This window comes from Lepidochelys kempii, chromosome 9, assembly GCF_965140285.1.
Source record: "Lepidochelys kempii isolate rLepKem1 chromosome 9, rLepKem1.hap1, whole genome shotgun sequence".
Classification (NCBI taxonomy): domain Eukaryota; kingdom Metazoa; phylum Chordata; order Testudines; family Cheloniidae; genus Lepidochelys; species Lepidochelys kempii.
Window position 1 is genome coordinate 22,612,536 of NC_136388.1, and position 18,667 is coordinate 22,631,202.

General features: G+C 38.3%; 1 protein-coding gene across 5 annotated transcripts in view; it reads right to left on the reverse strand.

Moving 5' to 3' along the window:
• Nucleotides 1-18,667, reverse strand: part of SCHIP1 (schwannomin interacting protein 1) — a 114,815-nt gene that overhangs the window by 40,458 nt on the left and 55,690 nt on the right. The window contains exon 1 of one of the 5 annotated variants that reach the window (XM_073359542.2): nt 16,641-16,894. The exons of the other annotated variants lie outside the window; for them this stretch is intronic. Within the exon in view, the coding sequence (XP_073215643.1) occupies nt 16,641-16,670 (30 nt within the window). The 5' untranslated portion in view covers nt 16,671-16,894. Of the gene's footprint in view, nt 1-16,640; nt 16,895-18,667 lie in introns of those variants that run through there. 5 annotated transcript variants of the gene reach the window in all.

Consider the following 18,667-nt stretch of genomic DNA (forward strand, 5'->3'; position numbering starts at 1 on the left):
TTCCCAAATTATAGTGCTATAAATAAATAGTGTTATAATTCTGAACACTACATCCTGCCATTAGTCCAGCTGCTGAAGGAACAGGAAAAGGAAAAGTTACATAGTCTCTTCCTTCTATATCCATTGTAGGATCTAATTTTAACCACAGGAATAGAACTGTTCGATTTTTCTTTTTTTCTTTTAAACAACAATACCAAAAATATTTACAAGAACATAAAAAAAAGACGTGGTATTCATCAGTACATAACTCGGTCTAGCACAGAACTCATGCATGGATTAATTCCCCAACCATTGATTATGTGTGACAAAGTTCCTAAGAACCTTACTGAAAGTTAAGTTTCAAGGCCAGTTTTGCTAAACCAGTGAGGTATCTGTGGTTTAGTCAAGGAAAGGAAAATGAGAATCTCTACATCTAAAACACTAATTTCAATTAAGTTTACATTAAGAGAAGTGCCAAACTTACTTCAGTAAATTAACAACTAAAATGCCACGGGGAAGCCATCATTTTGACCCTTTGTGATCATATTCTCCATGCCACATCTATCTACTTACTGCTTTTTAAAAAATATATTAATTACAGCTTTGTTGTTTACTGACCCATACATTTACAATTTGTTTTCTTAATGGTTCCCTATCTTTCCCACAAGAAAAAATAAAAATAAAAAACCTCTCACTCTTCTTTTAACCCCACAGCAATAACTTCCATTTACCACATTTGTCCCACCTATTTACCATCTGTTCTTCTTGCCAAATATTAGAAAGGAGAAACATCCCTAGAGCTGTGCTGGTGACAACAGTACAAACAAGATGATTATAAAAGTTTTATGTATTATATACATACAAATAAAAACACATACCCCTCTGCAGACTTATGGTACTATAATATATAAATAATGCTTGCATCTGTGATTTTTCATTGTGTAGTTATGGATGCCATGTTTTCTTTCCAACACATTAAAAGGGCAAATGTTACACACTTTGCTTGGAAGTCGGAGTGTTGAAAGTTATGCTATTAACCTTGGGGCACTTGCCCTGGCAAAACAACAGTTATAGAAGTTAGTCAATCTATCCAAAGATATTTTAACGCTGGCTAAATATTCCTATATGACAATATAAAGTTGATTCCATGGGTCATGTATTCACCATTTAAATTTTACCATTTACTATAATTACACCATTGATGTAATTATCTGCTGCCTGAACATCTGAACTGGCTTGAATGTTTGAGAGGATACAACTTCCTCAGTAATTTGTAGCTGCTTTTTGGCAGTGATTTACAGTCCTGTCAACCTCTCTACTGCAATGACCTACTCTGTTGGAGTGTGAAATGCTGTTTTCTGTTAGTCTGTAGATTCATGAGCATGACAAGACCAATGTGGATAGGAATTATGGAAGTTTCTTGAAAGGTATTATATATCACATCCAGTGGTTGTATGGGATTTAATGCTGATTGGACACATTGAGAGGGTACTATTTAGTATCTGGGAAGAGTAGCCCTGTACGGCAGTCTTTTTCCAGCAGATTTTGTACATACACTCAATACAAAGAGGGAGTTTTGTCAAGTACGAACAGGGGATTAGCAGATAAGCTTTTACAGTTTTTATCTTTTTTCACAACATACCAGATATCTGAAATAGTATTACATTTTTTGATTCAACACAACCAACGTGGCAAGACTACATCCGTTTCACATGGGCCAATCAAGAGAAACTCCACTGAGTCACTTGGGTTTATACAAGTGTAATGCAGAATCTGACCCCCTGAATCTACATTCAAGGACTAAGTAAGGTGAATAATATAAATGCTGTCATACCTCTGGCAATTTAAAGGATTAAGACAGTTATGTACATGTTGCCAACAGTTTACTACTTCTCATTTGCTTTAGCTACACCTGCTTTCCTTTCCTGGATTAACTCCACATTTCTTTCTTTACTTTAGTTTGCTTGTAACAGGTTTGGGATTAACAAGAAAAGACTTAAAAATACTTTAGTGCCACAATATTACCTCCAATTCTTAGTTATTGAATAAGATTGGGCAAAATTGTTTCACAAGAAAGCTCTATATGCCCTCAGAAAAAGGAACAGTCTAACGATCAAATAGCGTATTGGAGTACAGGTACTACTGAGTTCTGTTTTATTTCTAATCCATCCACTGTCAGAGAGTGCTAAAACAACATTTACTGGATAAGCTTTCCTGTTTTGCTCAGTTTTATTAATGTTGTTACTGAAATATCACTGGGTTATTCCCATCATTTATACTGCATGTTAAGAAGAATGTGAATCCCACAATAGCAACTTGGAACTTTAGTTGATTGCTCATCCATCAGTAGTAATGCATTAGACCATTATCTTTTACTGACCTGCTTTTACGTATACTTCAGTCCATGTATAATAAACAATAATTGACTCTGATATGGAATTTAACAGTTTGTATACACAGTAGATTTTATATCTATATAGTAAATTGGTTTAAATGTAGAGTTATTGCTGAAGTATTTTTACTGGGCAACAGTGTGAAATTTGTTCCAATCATGACATCTTCCCTGTACAAGAACTTTACTGCAGGGGGTGTTAAGATGCCATTAATGTGGACACTTATCACCTCAGACTTTTTCCCTTCTTGGCAATTATACAACACTGAAAACACAAGCCATGGCAGACCAATAAACAGCAGTACATGAGTCAGCTCTTGGGATTTACTGACGGTATTTCCAAAGGAGTGAACAAAGTTCATACATTACTACTTACATAACACAAGAAGTGATTATTACAATGCAGCCCATTGTTTTAATATATTTTACACACTAAGATGTCATCTGAAATAGTGAGTATGTACAAAACTTATTAAAATGTAAATTTAGAACCAACACGTAGCAGTAAGTAGACAACTCTGCAAATATCACCTCACCGAGGCGAGGCTTTATTCAAGGACACTGCCAACGTACAGAAGTGTTTAAAGGTAAAAATATGTTATTCTATTAACATTTAATTGGATTAAAAACCCAGCGGGGTTATGGCAATTTTTTATTTAATATTAGAAGCAATGGGCCAAATGTTGAAAGGTGCTGATGTCAGATACAATGGGCTGGATGCTGCCCAGTGCTGTAGTTAGTGAGAGTTGAGGGTGGTGGGTCTGTTATGGAATGATACTTCTACATACTGTGAAACAGTTTAGAACAGCACTTGTTTCCCTTGGAAGGAGGTTTGGGGGGGGAGGGGGGAGAGAGAGAGGGAGAAGTTGCATAATATCCTGGCTTGTCGGGACAAGCATATACTTGCAGTTAATGTCAGGATTACAACCATGCCGCTGAAGCTATTTTTGCCTCAGGTCTGTCATTACCAGATGTAGACAATTACTATATTTAAAGTTCCAAAACGGTACATGGCATACTTTATTTTTAAAGGGACAAAGGCTGTTATAATATTTATGAAAATCCTGTACTCATAGAATACTTGTTTTCATATCTTTCACTTCAAGATGTATTTACGGTGCAGTACAAATAAAATGAAAATTTAGAGTCAAAATTTTTCATTTCTTAAGCTGCACTGTAATTTGTATTAAAAACTAGAGGGTCACAATATTTCTGAATTATTTCTTAAATTACAGTTTTGACAACTAAATGTGGAGTGTAAGACGTTTTACCGAACATGGCAGTATACCAAAAACTGAATCAAATTTTAATGAAAATTACTTGTGTGTTAAATATAACAGAATGTTTCACTATTTTAGCAAATAAAGAAAAATAATCATGAAGAAACATTTATATATCTGGATGAACTGTAGCATAGGGTGCTGGGAATGGTACTGGCAACTCTTCAGATTTGAATGGTTTCTCTTTTGCAAAAACAGAGCAATTGTCAGAAGACAAGCGTCCTTTTTGTCTCTTACCTTTTTATAATTCCCCTCCATCTCCAACGTGGATACTTTACTGATGATGTCATCCATTCCATCACTGTCCATATTCATCCTTTAACTCTCAAACCCCCTCACTGCAGATTAAATATTCCTTGCAATTATCACTATTCATTGTATCCATAATTTATTAGTCCATACTCCAAGATCTGTTTGGATTTCTCATTTTTAAACTGAAATATCAGATGAAAACTGAAATTCTGTCAGTGTTCTTGCTCTTTTTCATTCAGAGAGACTGTCCCGTACTTTTACCCTTGTCTCATTCACTCTAGTGTGAGGACAGCTGCCATTCCATGCAGTTAAAATGTGACTTCTTGCTGACACTTTGGCCTGTCAAGGGTATGGTCTTCTCACAATCTGCTATCACCTTCCTCTGAATAATTCTCCTAGAATCCTCTTCAAAGCATGTTTCTTTTCCCTAATAAAGTAAAAGGCTGTCTTTGAGCCTTAGCCAGCTGATTATACTGAGTTCACTGCTTAGCAGTGTGTGTTGTAGCTACAAGAGGAAAGCAGCAATCTTCCTCCAGCCACTGGTAGTGCAGGATAAAAATAGATGGAAACTTGCCTAGCAGACTACACCAGGGCAGAGAAAACCTGGTATCTTATGACAAAATTAAAACAGTGTGGTTCAAAGTCAAGGCTACAGGAGGCAAAACTGGACTCACTTCAGGGACTTTCACATACAACCTCCCTGTACAATATAGCAATACTTTCTGTACAGACTGGTTGTTCTGTTTCAATATCCACAACTTCAGTCTATTAGAGGAAGCAAAAAAGAATTCCATAATTTGTTTGGAAATTCACCCACAGTGCCTTTCCAATTTCAGGAGGAGCTCTTCATTCTTCTTACTGCCTTTCTTGCCTCCAAGCATTGCATGGTTGGCTTACCTGCTTAAGAGACAGGAGTAGCAAAATCTACAACTGGAGGATTTTCCCCCCTTCCATTTCTTTCACAAAGTATATAACTAGGGATTTTTTTTGTCTTAAAGGTGATTCCTTGGCTGGAATATTTTTTTCAGACATAATAAAGCTTTTAGGAGAAAAACAATAAATCCCAACCCAGTGAAGAAAAAGGAAGCATTCAAATATAAAGATTTCACTTGTCACAAGCTTCTAATATTTTCAGAGTCAGATTAAACCCCACTGGCACCAGCAGATACAAATTCAAGGAACACTGTGGAACTTGGCTCCCCAGCCAACCACCACAAGTAAGTTCCTCACTGCTCCCCACTCTCCATACCAGGATTCCTTTTGGATTTCATAAAGCCTTCTACTCACTCCAGACTTGTGGGCATAGTAATTGGTTTTGTAATGGTATTTAAGAAGTCATGGATTCCATGGCTCGCTGTCTTTTTCCCCAAGCCCAGCGTCTTTCCCTTTTTAATCCTTGCTCAGATTGAATATGTTATTTCCATGGAGGAAGACACCGTTGTAAGTCACTCAGGAGTATTAATTCTGCTGCATGTCAATTGTCAGTGGAGGAAGGGAGAAGGAAAAGGGGGAATGAGTGAATGTACGAAGATCCTCCCAATGCATGGGGGATGTAACGATCCTGTTGAACACGGGACACTGGTGGCCAGTTCTTGTGGTGCTCCCTTCTCCTCACTTTACAGGGAGCTTGGATATTATAGCACCAGATCCCCCTTGCAAGGGGAGGGTTAAATTTTCCATACTGCATATTTACAGAAACATTCACACCCTGCTTCCTCCAAGAGGATCCCCTTGAGAAGAGGTTGGAGCCTGGTGTGTCTGTTTCAGGGACAGTGAGATTGTGGAGGGAGGGAGGGAGTGCAAGCAGATTCCTCTCCTTCCCTCATAACAGCATAAGAATGGCCATACTGGTTCAAACCAACGGTCCATATAGCCCAATATCTCCCCAAACACTGCATGGGTAGTTGACGAAGGAACTCCTTTCTTGGATTTTTCTCAGCACCCATGCATACCTTCAAGATACATCAACCCTCAGTTGGACTTCATTTTCTCAGAGAGGAGTGAAGGGTTATTGACAGTTTCTGCTGCAGGCACAGCCAATCCAGCCAAGAATGGTAGAAACACACCAGGAAAAAAGATTCCACTTGTGCCTGTCTTGTTTTTGGGACACAGAAAAGAAATGCCAGAAACACGTAACTGAGCTAGGAGCTCCAGCTGTGATTACTGTGACGGTGCCCCCCATAAGGCGTTATGGAAATATGCTTATGAATATATATTACATAACTGGAATATGTTCTATGCTACATATGCCATGTAACATATCTACGTAAAGGTTATGATCTACTGAATCTATTAATCCTATTTGTATGCATGTATCATTTTTGTATTCGAAGTTATGAATATTGGCCGTGTACTGGCTTGATTTCTAAATAACCTTAGTAGAGCATTTGGTCAGTTCCTGGAGAAAGGAATTCGCAAAGTTAAGTGCCCAATCAAGAAGCACTTAAGGAACAATGCATCTTGGAATCCTCCAATCCACATAAGAAGTCTTCCTGGAGACATTCAAGATACCATGTGGGCAATAGCTTCTGCCTGTAAGAAACTGTGAGTCATGCACGGACTTGTGACTTGCCCAGGTGACTCCAGAACTCCATCTTGGAACTGGACTTTGCACAGGAGAGAGGAGGGGGTCTCCATCCACAAGAGAAAGTCTATTTAAGCCCGTGGGAGACCCCTCCATTTTGTTTTCAGCTGGCTAAGGAGATATCCTTGGGGGTGGAGAGGCTAGCTGAAAGAAACTGGAACAAAAGAGAGTAACTACAGGGGGTGTGAGCGATTGCTGAACCCGGACTAGAAGGAGATTAATCTGTAAAAGGAAGATTACTGGACCTGGTGAGGTTTCGCCTGTATTCAGTTTTATTAGACATAGACTTGCGGGTTTTATTTTATTTTGCTTGGTAATTCACTTTGTTCTGTCTACTTGGAACCACTTAAATCCTATTTCTGTATTTAATAAAATCATTTTTTAAATATTAATTAACCCAGAGTATGTATTAATACCGGGGCGTGGGGGGCAAACAGCTGTGCATACCTCTCTATCAGTGTTATAGAGGGCGAACAATTTATTAGTTTACCCTGTATAAGCTTTATTCATCGCACTATACTTTCAGAATACTCAATTTATATTAAGTAGTTATGCATTCTGGGATTTAAATATTGTACAATAGATGGCAAATTCATTTTTGGAAATAAAGCATGGAATGCTTTGAAGAGATTTCTCTTTATGCAAGAAATGTTCTAGGTTAACTTGCCTGGACAATATATGATCATTATTAGACAGCATAAGGATTCTTGACATTATACTTTTTTTAATTTATGGAGAGCAAATAATTGTATTTTTAAATGAAGAACATCCTAATGGAAGAAACAAGGCAAGTTTTCTCATAAACCTTTACTGTTCTTGTATACAGTAAATACTGTGTTTATACTCAGGTATATAGTAAATAATGATTATAGCAAATAGTCTTTCTCCTCTATAATTTCAATATAAATTAATCAACAACATGAAGAGCTGGTGTTTATTCAGATGTTTTACACTTGCTTCCCCCTTAAATTATTTGAAACAACCCACTGTTAATCCAGTGATAAAATATTGTGTCTGCCTATTAAAACGGATATTTAGAAATGCTGTCAAAGTATTTTCTTCATGGGATTAATATATTTCATGCAAAGGAGAAGGTTTTGTTGAAGGAGTTAATCACTACGGGTTGACCATTTATTTTTGGATAAAGAGCATATTCTTTTTACTCTTCCTGACAGAGCAACATTGTAAAAATCAGAATAAATAAGTAAAAAAAAAAAACCAAGAAACAAACCAACCCCCCCAAAAAACTAAACCAAAAAACCCACACCCACCCTCTTCAGGGTATGAAAAAACCATCTAAACTGTTGAAATTACAGAAACTGCACAAAGAGTTTATGCATCATTTTAATTTAATCAGAGATAAAGGATAGTTTTGTAGTTAAAGCCCTGGACTAGGACTTTGGAGATCTGGGTTCAGTTCCCCCCATCTGTCCTTGGACAGTCACTGACTCTCTGCCCTCATTTCCCGACCTGTACAATGGGAATAAAATGTCCTGTTTTATCTATTTAGTTTGTAAGCTGTTTAGGGCAGGAGCTCTCCGTTATTACATGTATGTATCGTGTCTAGTACAAGGGGCCATGCTCCTGGTGGGGAACTCTATGTACTATCACCATATAAATAATAAATGCAATTAATGTATGTGATGATATTTTACTTCAACACCACTAACATAAAAGTCAAGTTTTTGGGCTTTGTAATTATGTTTAGAAAAAATGAAATGAAATCACACACACCACTGCAGTATCCAACTCAGAATAGTTTGCTTCTTTCATTAGATAAAAAGGAGAAGGGTTCTATTTAAAATACATTCACACAGAATCTCACTTAAAATTTTTCAGGCTAATTACCTGGTCATCCAAGTACAGTTGGAGAAATGTCTTTGCTGAGATTCTCTCAGGACTCACCTTGTAATGAGACCATCCGACAGAAAAAAATAAGTCGTATCAGTTCATTTAGCTTATTAGTCTAGAAGCTGATAATTCTGGTTTTAACTCAAATCAAATCACAACCTTAAATGAAAATGCACTGTTCAATGAACATCTTCTTTCAAATGAGAGAGAAGAAATCAATTCAGAATACTATGTTGGACAACAGGTTTCTGATAAAGCGGGGTAAGGGTTACTTTTGTGAGAGAGAAGCCCACGTAAAATTTCATCAGCTATGAAACTGGAATCATGGTTATAGTTACAAAAACTGTTTCTCCCTTCAGTGAATTTAAACGGTAGCATTAGGAGAGAGACAGTCTGAAGTCTGAGATTGTAGTTAGGGCACCCTAACATAAAAACTGGAAACACATACTGAGTGCATCTCAACTTTAGTAGTAGTAGGAGTACCACAGTAGCAACTTAGAGGCCCCAATCAAGATAGGGGCTTCATTGTGTGTGGGGGGGAGTATAGACACAAAGTGAGATAGAGTCTCTGCCTACAAGAGTTTATAATTTAAATAGATAAGACAAAGGGAGGAAGAGTTAGCAGAGGTATAAAGAGGGGAAGTTACTTCCCCAAGGTCACAAATAGGTCAGTGGCTGAGCCAGGAATAGAACCAAGGTCTTCTAACTCTCTGTTCACTGCCCTATGCAATAGGTCATGCTGCCTTCCTGTGGCTCAAGCTACTACAGTTAAGAATCTAATGTAACAACCCCCTCCCCACTCCTTCACATTCAAGGATCAAAATTAGTCACCCCCTTGAACATATAAAACTATTTTACATAACAATTTCAAACTATACCATCTTTTTGTGCATGCAAAGTCTGGGGGGAAAATGCATTTCAATTTCAGGTTTTATAAAAGCAAGAAAACAGGACAGATTAACTTTTACTTAGTCTTAACATTAAAAGATTAATTTTTCATACTGATAGTAAGGCATGAAACAGTCAGTGCCTTCTGCTATTTTTTTTAAAAAAGGTTACTAAAAATGAGCAATACAATTGTAACTGAAATTGTTATCAGTATTTTAAACATTCAGATTTAATTATGCACGGATAACACTTATCTGAGTCAATGAAATAAACTAAACGATGAACTACAAATTTTCTAAGGTCTGCCATAAAGAGAATAGGCCATAATAATCTTTCTGTTCCAAGGATCCAATCTTTTCCAAACAGTGCACTTTAGCAGATTATCTAGTTAACTGATCATGGTAACCCAACTACAGTACCTATACCGATGAACACCTCTCACAATAATCTCAAAAGTGGTTGCTACTTTATGATTTATTAGTAGAATTTACAGCATTTTTTATATCTGGTTAGGTTATAAACAAGTTTGGAAGGATTACATTTCTAATCAGTAAATGCCAATAAACATTGATTTTACTGTGCACACACAAACCTATGAAAATATATTTTCATCAATAATAATGAAAATGAACCAAAAGGCAACGTAAGAAAAATGCTGCTTGAGAACTTCTGAGAGTTTGATTTAAGGATAGATACTTTGTACATTTTGATATGTGATATTGACAATTTGCATTTTAATGATTATAAAACTTTATCATTAAATGATTATTATCTGACCTGCCCCATAATTTCCTGAAACTGTAAAAATTTAAATTGATAAAAATAGAAAAAAATGGGTTACTTTAGAAAAACTCTTTTAAAGTCAGTCCTAATTATGAAAGTACCACTCTGAAGGCTGGCCATCATCCGTCTTCCCATTTATACAGACATGTCTGAAACGTTCCACAGAATGAGCAGAAAGCACTTCCATGTAGCAAAGGCGAGCTTCTCTCACAACTTCAAAGAGAAAAAGACAGCCAGCCTCATCCTTGCAGTCTAACCTGTCTGTTAAAGGGCTCCCCACCTCCAGAGCGGCAGGCTCCTTTCGTTTACTTAATAGTAGCAGTTTTTCCATTGGTGATCAGTGTGCCCAGAACTATTGATCTATTGAGTTCCAACTCCCTTGTTACAAAATGTTTTGTAGCATTTACAATCAGCTAAAGAAAAGAATGATTTTGGAAGATAGGGTGGGTGCCATGTCCTCTGCCCCAACACAGGAGAAGTAGACTGTTGCCAACTCTTGTAATTTTATCTTGAGTCTTACGATATTTGGTGTTTCTCCTGAGAGTCTCAGCTTTCATTTCTAGTATTTATGGTTGCTGAGAAATCTTCAAAATGTGAATCCTAAACGCTCGAAAAACAGAAAGCAAATAAAAGGACCCCAAATTAGTTATGTTTAAAAATGTAATGATTTATAAGTCAAATTTCACGATTTTTTTAAGACTCTGACTAATGATTTTTCAGTAGTTGGTATCAGCATTACTGAGGCCCTATGTATACTCCAGACCTCTGCTGATCTAGGTATATCCGTCACGGGTGTGAAGAAGAGGTAGCCTTGACTGACATAGCTGTGGCAACAGAAGTCCCTAAAATGGCCTGAAACAGCGAGTACTTTAGGTCCTCTCTTTCTTTTCCCAAGGAAATCAGATGGCTGTTGGCATGTCCTTGATCTACAGACACAGTTCTTTACTGAAAGGACAGCTTTCAAAATGGAGAGCTTGTAGCGTACAAGCTGACCAACTCCCTGAAAAGGTCTGCAAAGGAAGAGGCATTTACTGAGAAATACCACACTCTCCCCTTTTTTCTATGGAAGTGCAGCCAATCAAATTCAATACAATTTTAATACAGAGGGCAGCCTGATCTTTCAGCACATGTATATAGCTGCCAAATTTTGTGCAGCTCCATATGACATTAACGCACAGAGATCATACAGAAAGCTTGGAGTAGGGGAGGGGTGAAATGTTGAGGAAGGGGGATCCAAAAACGGGATTTGGGCACTGAACTGTTCTGGGGAGTGAAGGCTGAAAACTGATGGTCCAATCAAATTTCTGAAGTAATGTGTTTTAGTTCAGTTAACACATGGAATTAAAACAGTTTTTAGCCACAATTCAAGCTGTACATGTTGTCAGCAAAAGATAAATATCCTAGTGTAGACAGAGCCATACTATCCAAATTCCATCTAAACGGATCCTGTCCCATGAGTTATGTCCCAGGCCCTTCCTGAAATACCTGTTTTTGAGCTAACTGCAGGACTTTGAAGAAAATCAAATGTAACTGGTCACATCCGTTTTTTATCTGTGTATAAAGCCCAAGAATGTTTGACATTTCAGTCAACAGAAATAGGTACATATCCAAATCGATACTAGTCTGCAAAACCGAATGGCCCCCATGGGCAATATTCTGTTTAGGGAGTATAATATTACACAGAGATTCAGTCTCAATGTTTTGGAGTTCAGAAATTTATCAACTTTTAGAAGACCATCAGAAATAAGTCTGAGGTGATGATATTTAACTTTACTGCCATGTTAATAATAGGATTATGGTAGCATCTAGAGGCTAAGGTCCCATTGTGCTAGGCACTGTACAAATATGTAACAAAAAGGCAAACTCTGATCTGAAGAGCTCACAATAGCTCATTCATCAAGATGAAGAAAATATGCAAGAAGCTGACGTCCACTTGATTTTCAGATTGTTACTCTATGCAAAGGGCACCTAAAGGATTTAATGGTGAACTGAAATGCTTTATTACTTAATACTAGTTAAGATCCTAAATCAGGGGTGGGCAAACTTTTTGGCTGGAGGGCCACATTGGGGTTGCGAAATGGTATAAAGGGCCGGGTAGGAAAGGCTGTGCCTCCCCAAACAGCCTGGCCCCGTACACTATCCACCCCTTCCCACTTCCCGCCCCTCCTCAGAAGCCCCCACCCATCCAACCCCCCTGCTCCTTGTCCCCTGACCACCCCCTCCCGGGACCCCCCCCGCCCCTAACCACCCCCCGGGACCTCACCCCCTTATCTAAGCCCCCCTGCTCCTGGTCCCCTGATCGCCCTGACCCCTATCCGCACCCCTGCCCCCTGACAGGCCCCCTGGGACCCCTGACCACCCCCTCCTGGGACCCCCATCCCTAACTACCTCCCCCCGACCCCACCTCCTATCCCACCCACTCTCCCACTCCCTGTCCCCCCCCTACTGGGATGCCCCAGATCCCCTGGGATCCCACCCCCTATACAACCTCCCTGCTCCCTGTCTCCTGACCGCCCCCCTCCCCAAACCTCAGCCCCATCCAACTGCCTCCTGTCCCCACTGCCCCCCGGGACCTCCTGCCCTCCACTCCCCCCGTCCCCTTACCAGGCCACTCAGAGCAGCAAGGCAAGCTTGCTGGACAGCCTGGGAGGTGGGCAGGCACAAGTCGCACTCCTCGCACAGTGGCGTAACTGCAGGGGAGGGGCTGGGGGCAAGCCTCCCCAGCTGGGAGCTCAGGGGTCGGGCTGGCTGTGGCCCGCGGGCCGTAGGTTGCCCACCTCTGTCCTAAATCATTAAAATAGTACGTGGGTATATTTAAATGGCAAGGAAGTACATTATAACAAAATATTTTATTTACTTTTATTTACTTATCAGGGCCTGAGTTACGGTTGTGTTTCTTCGATGCATGTTGATGACATCACAGATGTCTTAAGTATTTTAAACAAATGTGCAAGTGCTGTTATTTTTCATGTCAAATTTGCAGGAGAAAAAATATAGCCCTAAAACACAGGTCTTGGGAGATTAGTTGAAAACACATTTGCAATTTACTTTTAAATTATATTTATTCATAATGTTAACAATACACACGTAGTCTCTTAAATATTTCACTGATCTTAACAAGTTGTCATAAATATAAAGGGAAGGGTAACCCTGTATACAGAACTATAAAATCCCTCCTGGCCAGAGGCAAAACCCTTTCACCTGTAAAGGGTTAAGAAGCTAAGGTAACCTAGCTGGCACCTGACCCAAAATGACCAATGAGAGGACAAGATACTTTCAGATCTGGAGGGGGGGGAACAAAGGGTTGGTCTGTCTGTGTGATGCTTTTGCCGGGAACAGATCAGGAATGCAGCCTTACAGCTTCTGTTAAGTTAGTAAGTAATTTAGCCAGAAATGCGTTAGATTTCCTTTTGTTTAATGGCTGGTAAAAAAAGGCTGTGCTGGATGGAATGTATATTCCTGTTTTTGTGTCTTTTTGTAACTTAAGGTTTTGCCTAGAGGGATTCTCTATTGTTTGAATCTGATTATCCTGTAAGGTATTTACCATCCTAATTTTACAGAGGTGATTCTTTTACCTTTTCTTTAATTAAAATTCTTCTTTTAAGAACCTGATTGATTTTTCATTGTTCTTAAGATCCAAGGGTTTGGGTCTGTGTTCACCTGTACAAATTGGTGAGGATTCTTATCAAGCCTTCCCCAGGAAAGGGGGTGTCGGGCTTGGGGGGATATTTTGGTGGAAGATGTCTCCAAGTGGGCTCTTTCTCTGTTCTTTGTTTAAAACGCTTGGTGGTGGCAGCATACGGCTCAAGGACAAGGCAAAGTTTGTACCTTGGGGAAGTTTTTAAACCTAAGCTGGTAAGAATAAGCTTAGGGGGATCTTTCATGCAGGTCCCCACATCTGTACCCTAGAGTTCAGAGTGGGGAAGGAACCTTGACACAAGTGTTTGGCATTATTTACAAAAATAATTTCAATCACTTTTAATGGTGCTGTAAAAGAGATTACCAACATACCAATGTCAATATGCCTGAACTGGAGAGGCGATCAGTAATGGTGAAAGGGTCCATGCCTATTGAGTCAATAAGAGTAGGGATGGCAGTGGTTTGTGTAATACTTATTAGTTGGGAACTGGAAGGAGGACACTAAACAGCCTCAGGTGATAATAACTTTTGGTCACCACTGACCTGGTATGGATTCAGATTGATAACCTAGAAGTGAAAAGATTCATATTCCATTACCATATGACATTCAATTCCACTGCAATCAATGTATAATTCTTCCAATCTATAAAAGCACAGATCTTTAACCTTCGGAGGAGGGTTATCATCATATTATTTAGAATATGATCCAAAACTGTTTAATAAACACCTAGCATTCTTCTTCTTGGAATTGTTAATTCTGTTAATTAAAAAAAATCTAATTTTATGGACCACTTCCTCAAGAATTTGGAAAGTAGCAGCAGCAGTTGATTTAGGTCAGACAAGATTTGTCTAGCGAAATGCGTATAAACGAAATGCTTTTTGCTGTCTCCCGTTATAAGATAAACCTGTGTTGCTGATCCACCACTCTAGGATTCTTTTGGTAGCATAATATACAGCTCTGCTTAGCATTTAGAATTTATTTTTGAACAGCCACTGTAGGGATTTAACGTCTAAACTGTATAGGGTCTCTCTCTTTATTAACTGTATTTTAAGGCTCTGATAAAACCTAAAGCACATTTCAAAAAGGAATTTGACCACAGATATCACACGTGACTATAGCAGCCTTCACATTGACATTTTCCCTTCCCCCCCATCACAGCCCGTGTTTAGGGAAGCCACCCTTCCTCTCTAGCTTGCTGAAATCCAATCATTTATGGCTTGTAGTTTGATTTTAAACCCTGGATTGCTGATCACAGAAGGATTAAAACTTGACCTCCAGGTTAATGGGTTTGATTATTTGGGTTGTTTTGCTGCTCCGTGCAACCAAACAGAGGTATTTAAACAAAACATAAAGATCATTTTCATATGACATTTTTCTAAAATAAAGATTCACATATGACTAGTGATTTATATTCAGTATTTTTGTTTTGAAAGAACACATTGTAACGAATAAGCAGATTAAAATGATTAAAAATGTAGCCATACTATGATCACACAAAACTAAATACTTTAGGATGCTATCCAGCCTAATAGCAGTGTTTTTGACTGAACCTAATGTATCTTCACTTACTCACAGTTCCCAGAAGACTGGCTTCCATTTGAGAAGAAAGAATAGGCGACCTTTAACCCTTCAGTTCCCAGAACTATGCTGGGAAAATGTTCTCAGAGACACAACAATGATGCTATTTATTAAATTACTAAAATATGACAGGCTAAAGGCTTCAGAAAATTATTTAAATATATTTTTAGAAGGGGATAGACTGGAATAATTATTTTAAACTGCTAATTGGATTAAAAATCTTCAAACTCAAAAATCATTTTTTAACTCTGTACTATGTGTACTGACTGGTACTTTGGTTTATTTCCCTTCCCTTCTATAATGCTATTTTATGTATAGGGATACATGTGTTTAACAGTAATCTTCAAGCAGGACCAAGCCCTAGGAGAGGAATCTGTAACGTAGGTGCGTGTGTCATAATACTGTCCCTCTATTGTTAGGAAAGTGAAGTAATGTCAGTGTAAACTCCTAAATTCTTACTTTGTCCTGTGGAAAGGTAATACATGAGTCTTTGTTACCAATTATCTTCTCATCTTCATCTCTGATTATTAGCATTGTGGCAGTGCCCAGAGGCCCGACCAGGATTGGGACTCTACACTGTGCTGGTGCTACAAACACATAAAAAGGCACTGTCTCTGCCCCAAAGAGCTTGCAATCAATTAATCCATATTTTGATTATTTATCAAAATAGCAAACCATAATGTGAACAATGAAAAGACAGCATGTGAAAATGACCACTACATTTCAATGCATCAATTACGGACAGTGAATATAGAACTCTTAAAAATATTAAAAGCTAATCTTGCTTCAAATATAACTACGAAGGTGCTAAAACAGCCACTTCATACAAGTAATTTAAATCAAGTACTCTCATTTATACTTGTAGTAAAAGAGTAAGTGTTGACGCATTATATAACATAAAATGCAGCTCGTACATAAACACTCAGATGAATACATATTACTGAATGTAAAGCATCAATGAATGGAAGTGTCAGTTCCTTTTCCACTTAGTTCATCTAAAGATTTTTACTATATTAGTGAACATTGTGTAGTGTACACAAGAACTTAGGCATTGACACTCTTAAAGTTAACATTTAAAAATATTGTTTACTATTATTTTATGCACCTTTTATTTGTTCCATAATTCGTTCCCCAAAATTATTTCCCATCTCCGAAACATATCTTAAACAGTTCTTCATTTAAAGGAGTTCCTCTATCCATATAGACATACATGTCAGGACAGATTATACCTATACAATTCACATTTTACAGCCAACTAAGCATTATTTTCTACACTGCTCATCAGATTTACAACAAACCACAATACTAAGAATACTGTAGAAGCCGAAGAGAGGCAACTTGCTGCACTGAAAAAGTCAGGCCTTTCTCTCCAGCAAAGGATGCCTATCATCATAACAGAGCTTTAATTCTTACCTGATACGAACAGTTTTCCTGGTGTACCATCTCAGTGCATCATACAGAGAGCAGACACCAAAGCCAGGAATGTTTACAGAAGCTGCACAGTTAAAATTTACAGCATCTGAAGGAGAAAAGAACGCCCTTGTAAGGCGAGAAGCTTCCTGCAGATTAAAATGGATGCTGTTTCTGCTGTTTCAACCTGCGCAATGGCACTGCCTTTGCTAGTGAGGAGTGTAGCCGTGCTGTTCTCCTCAGGGAACTAGCAATGAGGTCTAACAACATGTAGCTGAGACTGTGATGGGGGAGGGGGTTCACTCATCACTAGCACAATCGGCCAATTATATTGTAGACACAAAGAAAAAGATCAGTATGAGGCTGGTGTGACCTTCTGGTGCTTTCTGAAGGCAGCTAACTGATGTGGAAACATTCTAGTCCTCATTAAAGGGAAAAGGGGGGGAAAAAAAAAAGACAAATCAATACTTCACTTGAACATTTCTGACCTTTGCCATCATTCTCCCTTCCTATAGCTGTTCTTCCATTACTGCTTAGAAGTTTTCATAATACTTACAAACAGAGAGTCATAACTGTATTACAGAAATATAAACAATTGCCTTGGTAATTTAAAAACATTAATCTATTTCAATCAGACAACATTTCTTTCTTTGGCCAAGACCATTTACAGCCGAATAAACCAAACTCAGGTGTACATTTCATACAAAAAAGAATCAAGGTATGTATTCCATCTTCCCAAAATAGGTTTAAGATATTGAATCATTAAATAATAAGTAGGAATGCATTCCAGTTATTTTCTTTTACAGTGTATCGGAGAAACATAAAATCTTTTCTTGAAAATGTTTTGTTCTACATTTCCTGTGAATTGTAAGTATATTGTATATTTCCTGTGAATTGTAAGGATGCAATGGTGTTTAAAGAATTTACTTTCTGTATTTGTAATGTCCATTTTGAGCTGGAGCTTTGACTATATTATCCAATACAGGGGAACAGTTAATGCCACACTGTTTGTTTCAAATGAAACAAACATCTGTGTTCCTTGCAACAGCCCCAAACAAAAATAGGCTATTCTATAATTAAATTTGACTGATGAGAAGAAATCTGAAGATCAGACAAATATCCAGAGGAAACTATACACAGCCAAAGTTTGCCTACACAGCATTTTTAGGAACAACTATGACTTGGTATTTTAGATCTGAGCTGGTTTTTTACTTTTGTAATACCCTGTCATCCAATCCACAGATATGAGATAATTTAGCCTGAAAATTCTTAGAGGCTGGACAAATATTCCAAAACAGCAGTGATAATTATTTAAGAAGATCTAAACAAACATTCATTTTTGTAAATCTTCTATTGCATTTTCAGAGTAGTATTTTGAGATTATACACTGGTTTTACAAATGGCAGTACAGGTCAGGCTGTAATTCTCAACATATAAAAGAAACTAAATACAAATGTTTTTATTCCATTGATGAACAGTCTTGTGATAGAAGACAAGAGTGAAAGAAGAAATAAAGTACTACTTTACAATTTCTCAGGATCTGTGATCTTGGGCTGGGAGTTTTAGCAAGTAGCTCATAGAAAAACGTGAGATTTCAGAGTCACGTTCACCGCTGGGCTGCTCACCTTCAATTTAAAACAGTGAAAACACGTTAGGGGTCCTGGCACATTAGCAGTCAAGTGTTAACCTGTAAAACACTCAGCCCAGATTGTGCCGAGCTCTTGTGTAGGTGCTAGGACACCAGAGCGTTCTTTCACTCTTGTATTCAAGAAATGCTCCCTCCTAATACCCCTACCAGAAAAGGGCATGGAGACATCCAGCCATCAAAAGAAGAGCACATTCCTATGGTACGTCACACTAGTCATGCTTCCCCCCCGAATGCTGCAGAATTCCAGGAGGGATTGTGCCAATCAGAGACAAATCCCTTCCAGAGCTCAACATGGGGTGGAGCGACTGCACCAATCCCAAGCCAGCAAGTGCCTATCATGCACAATCTACTGCTCAGTGTTAACAGACACCTTCAAACTCTG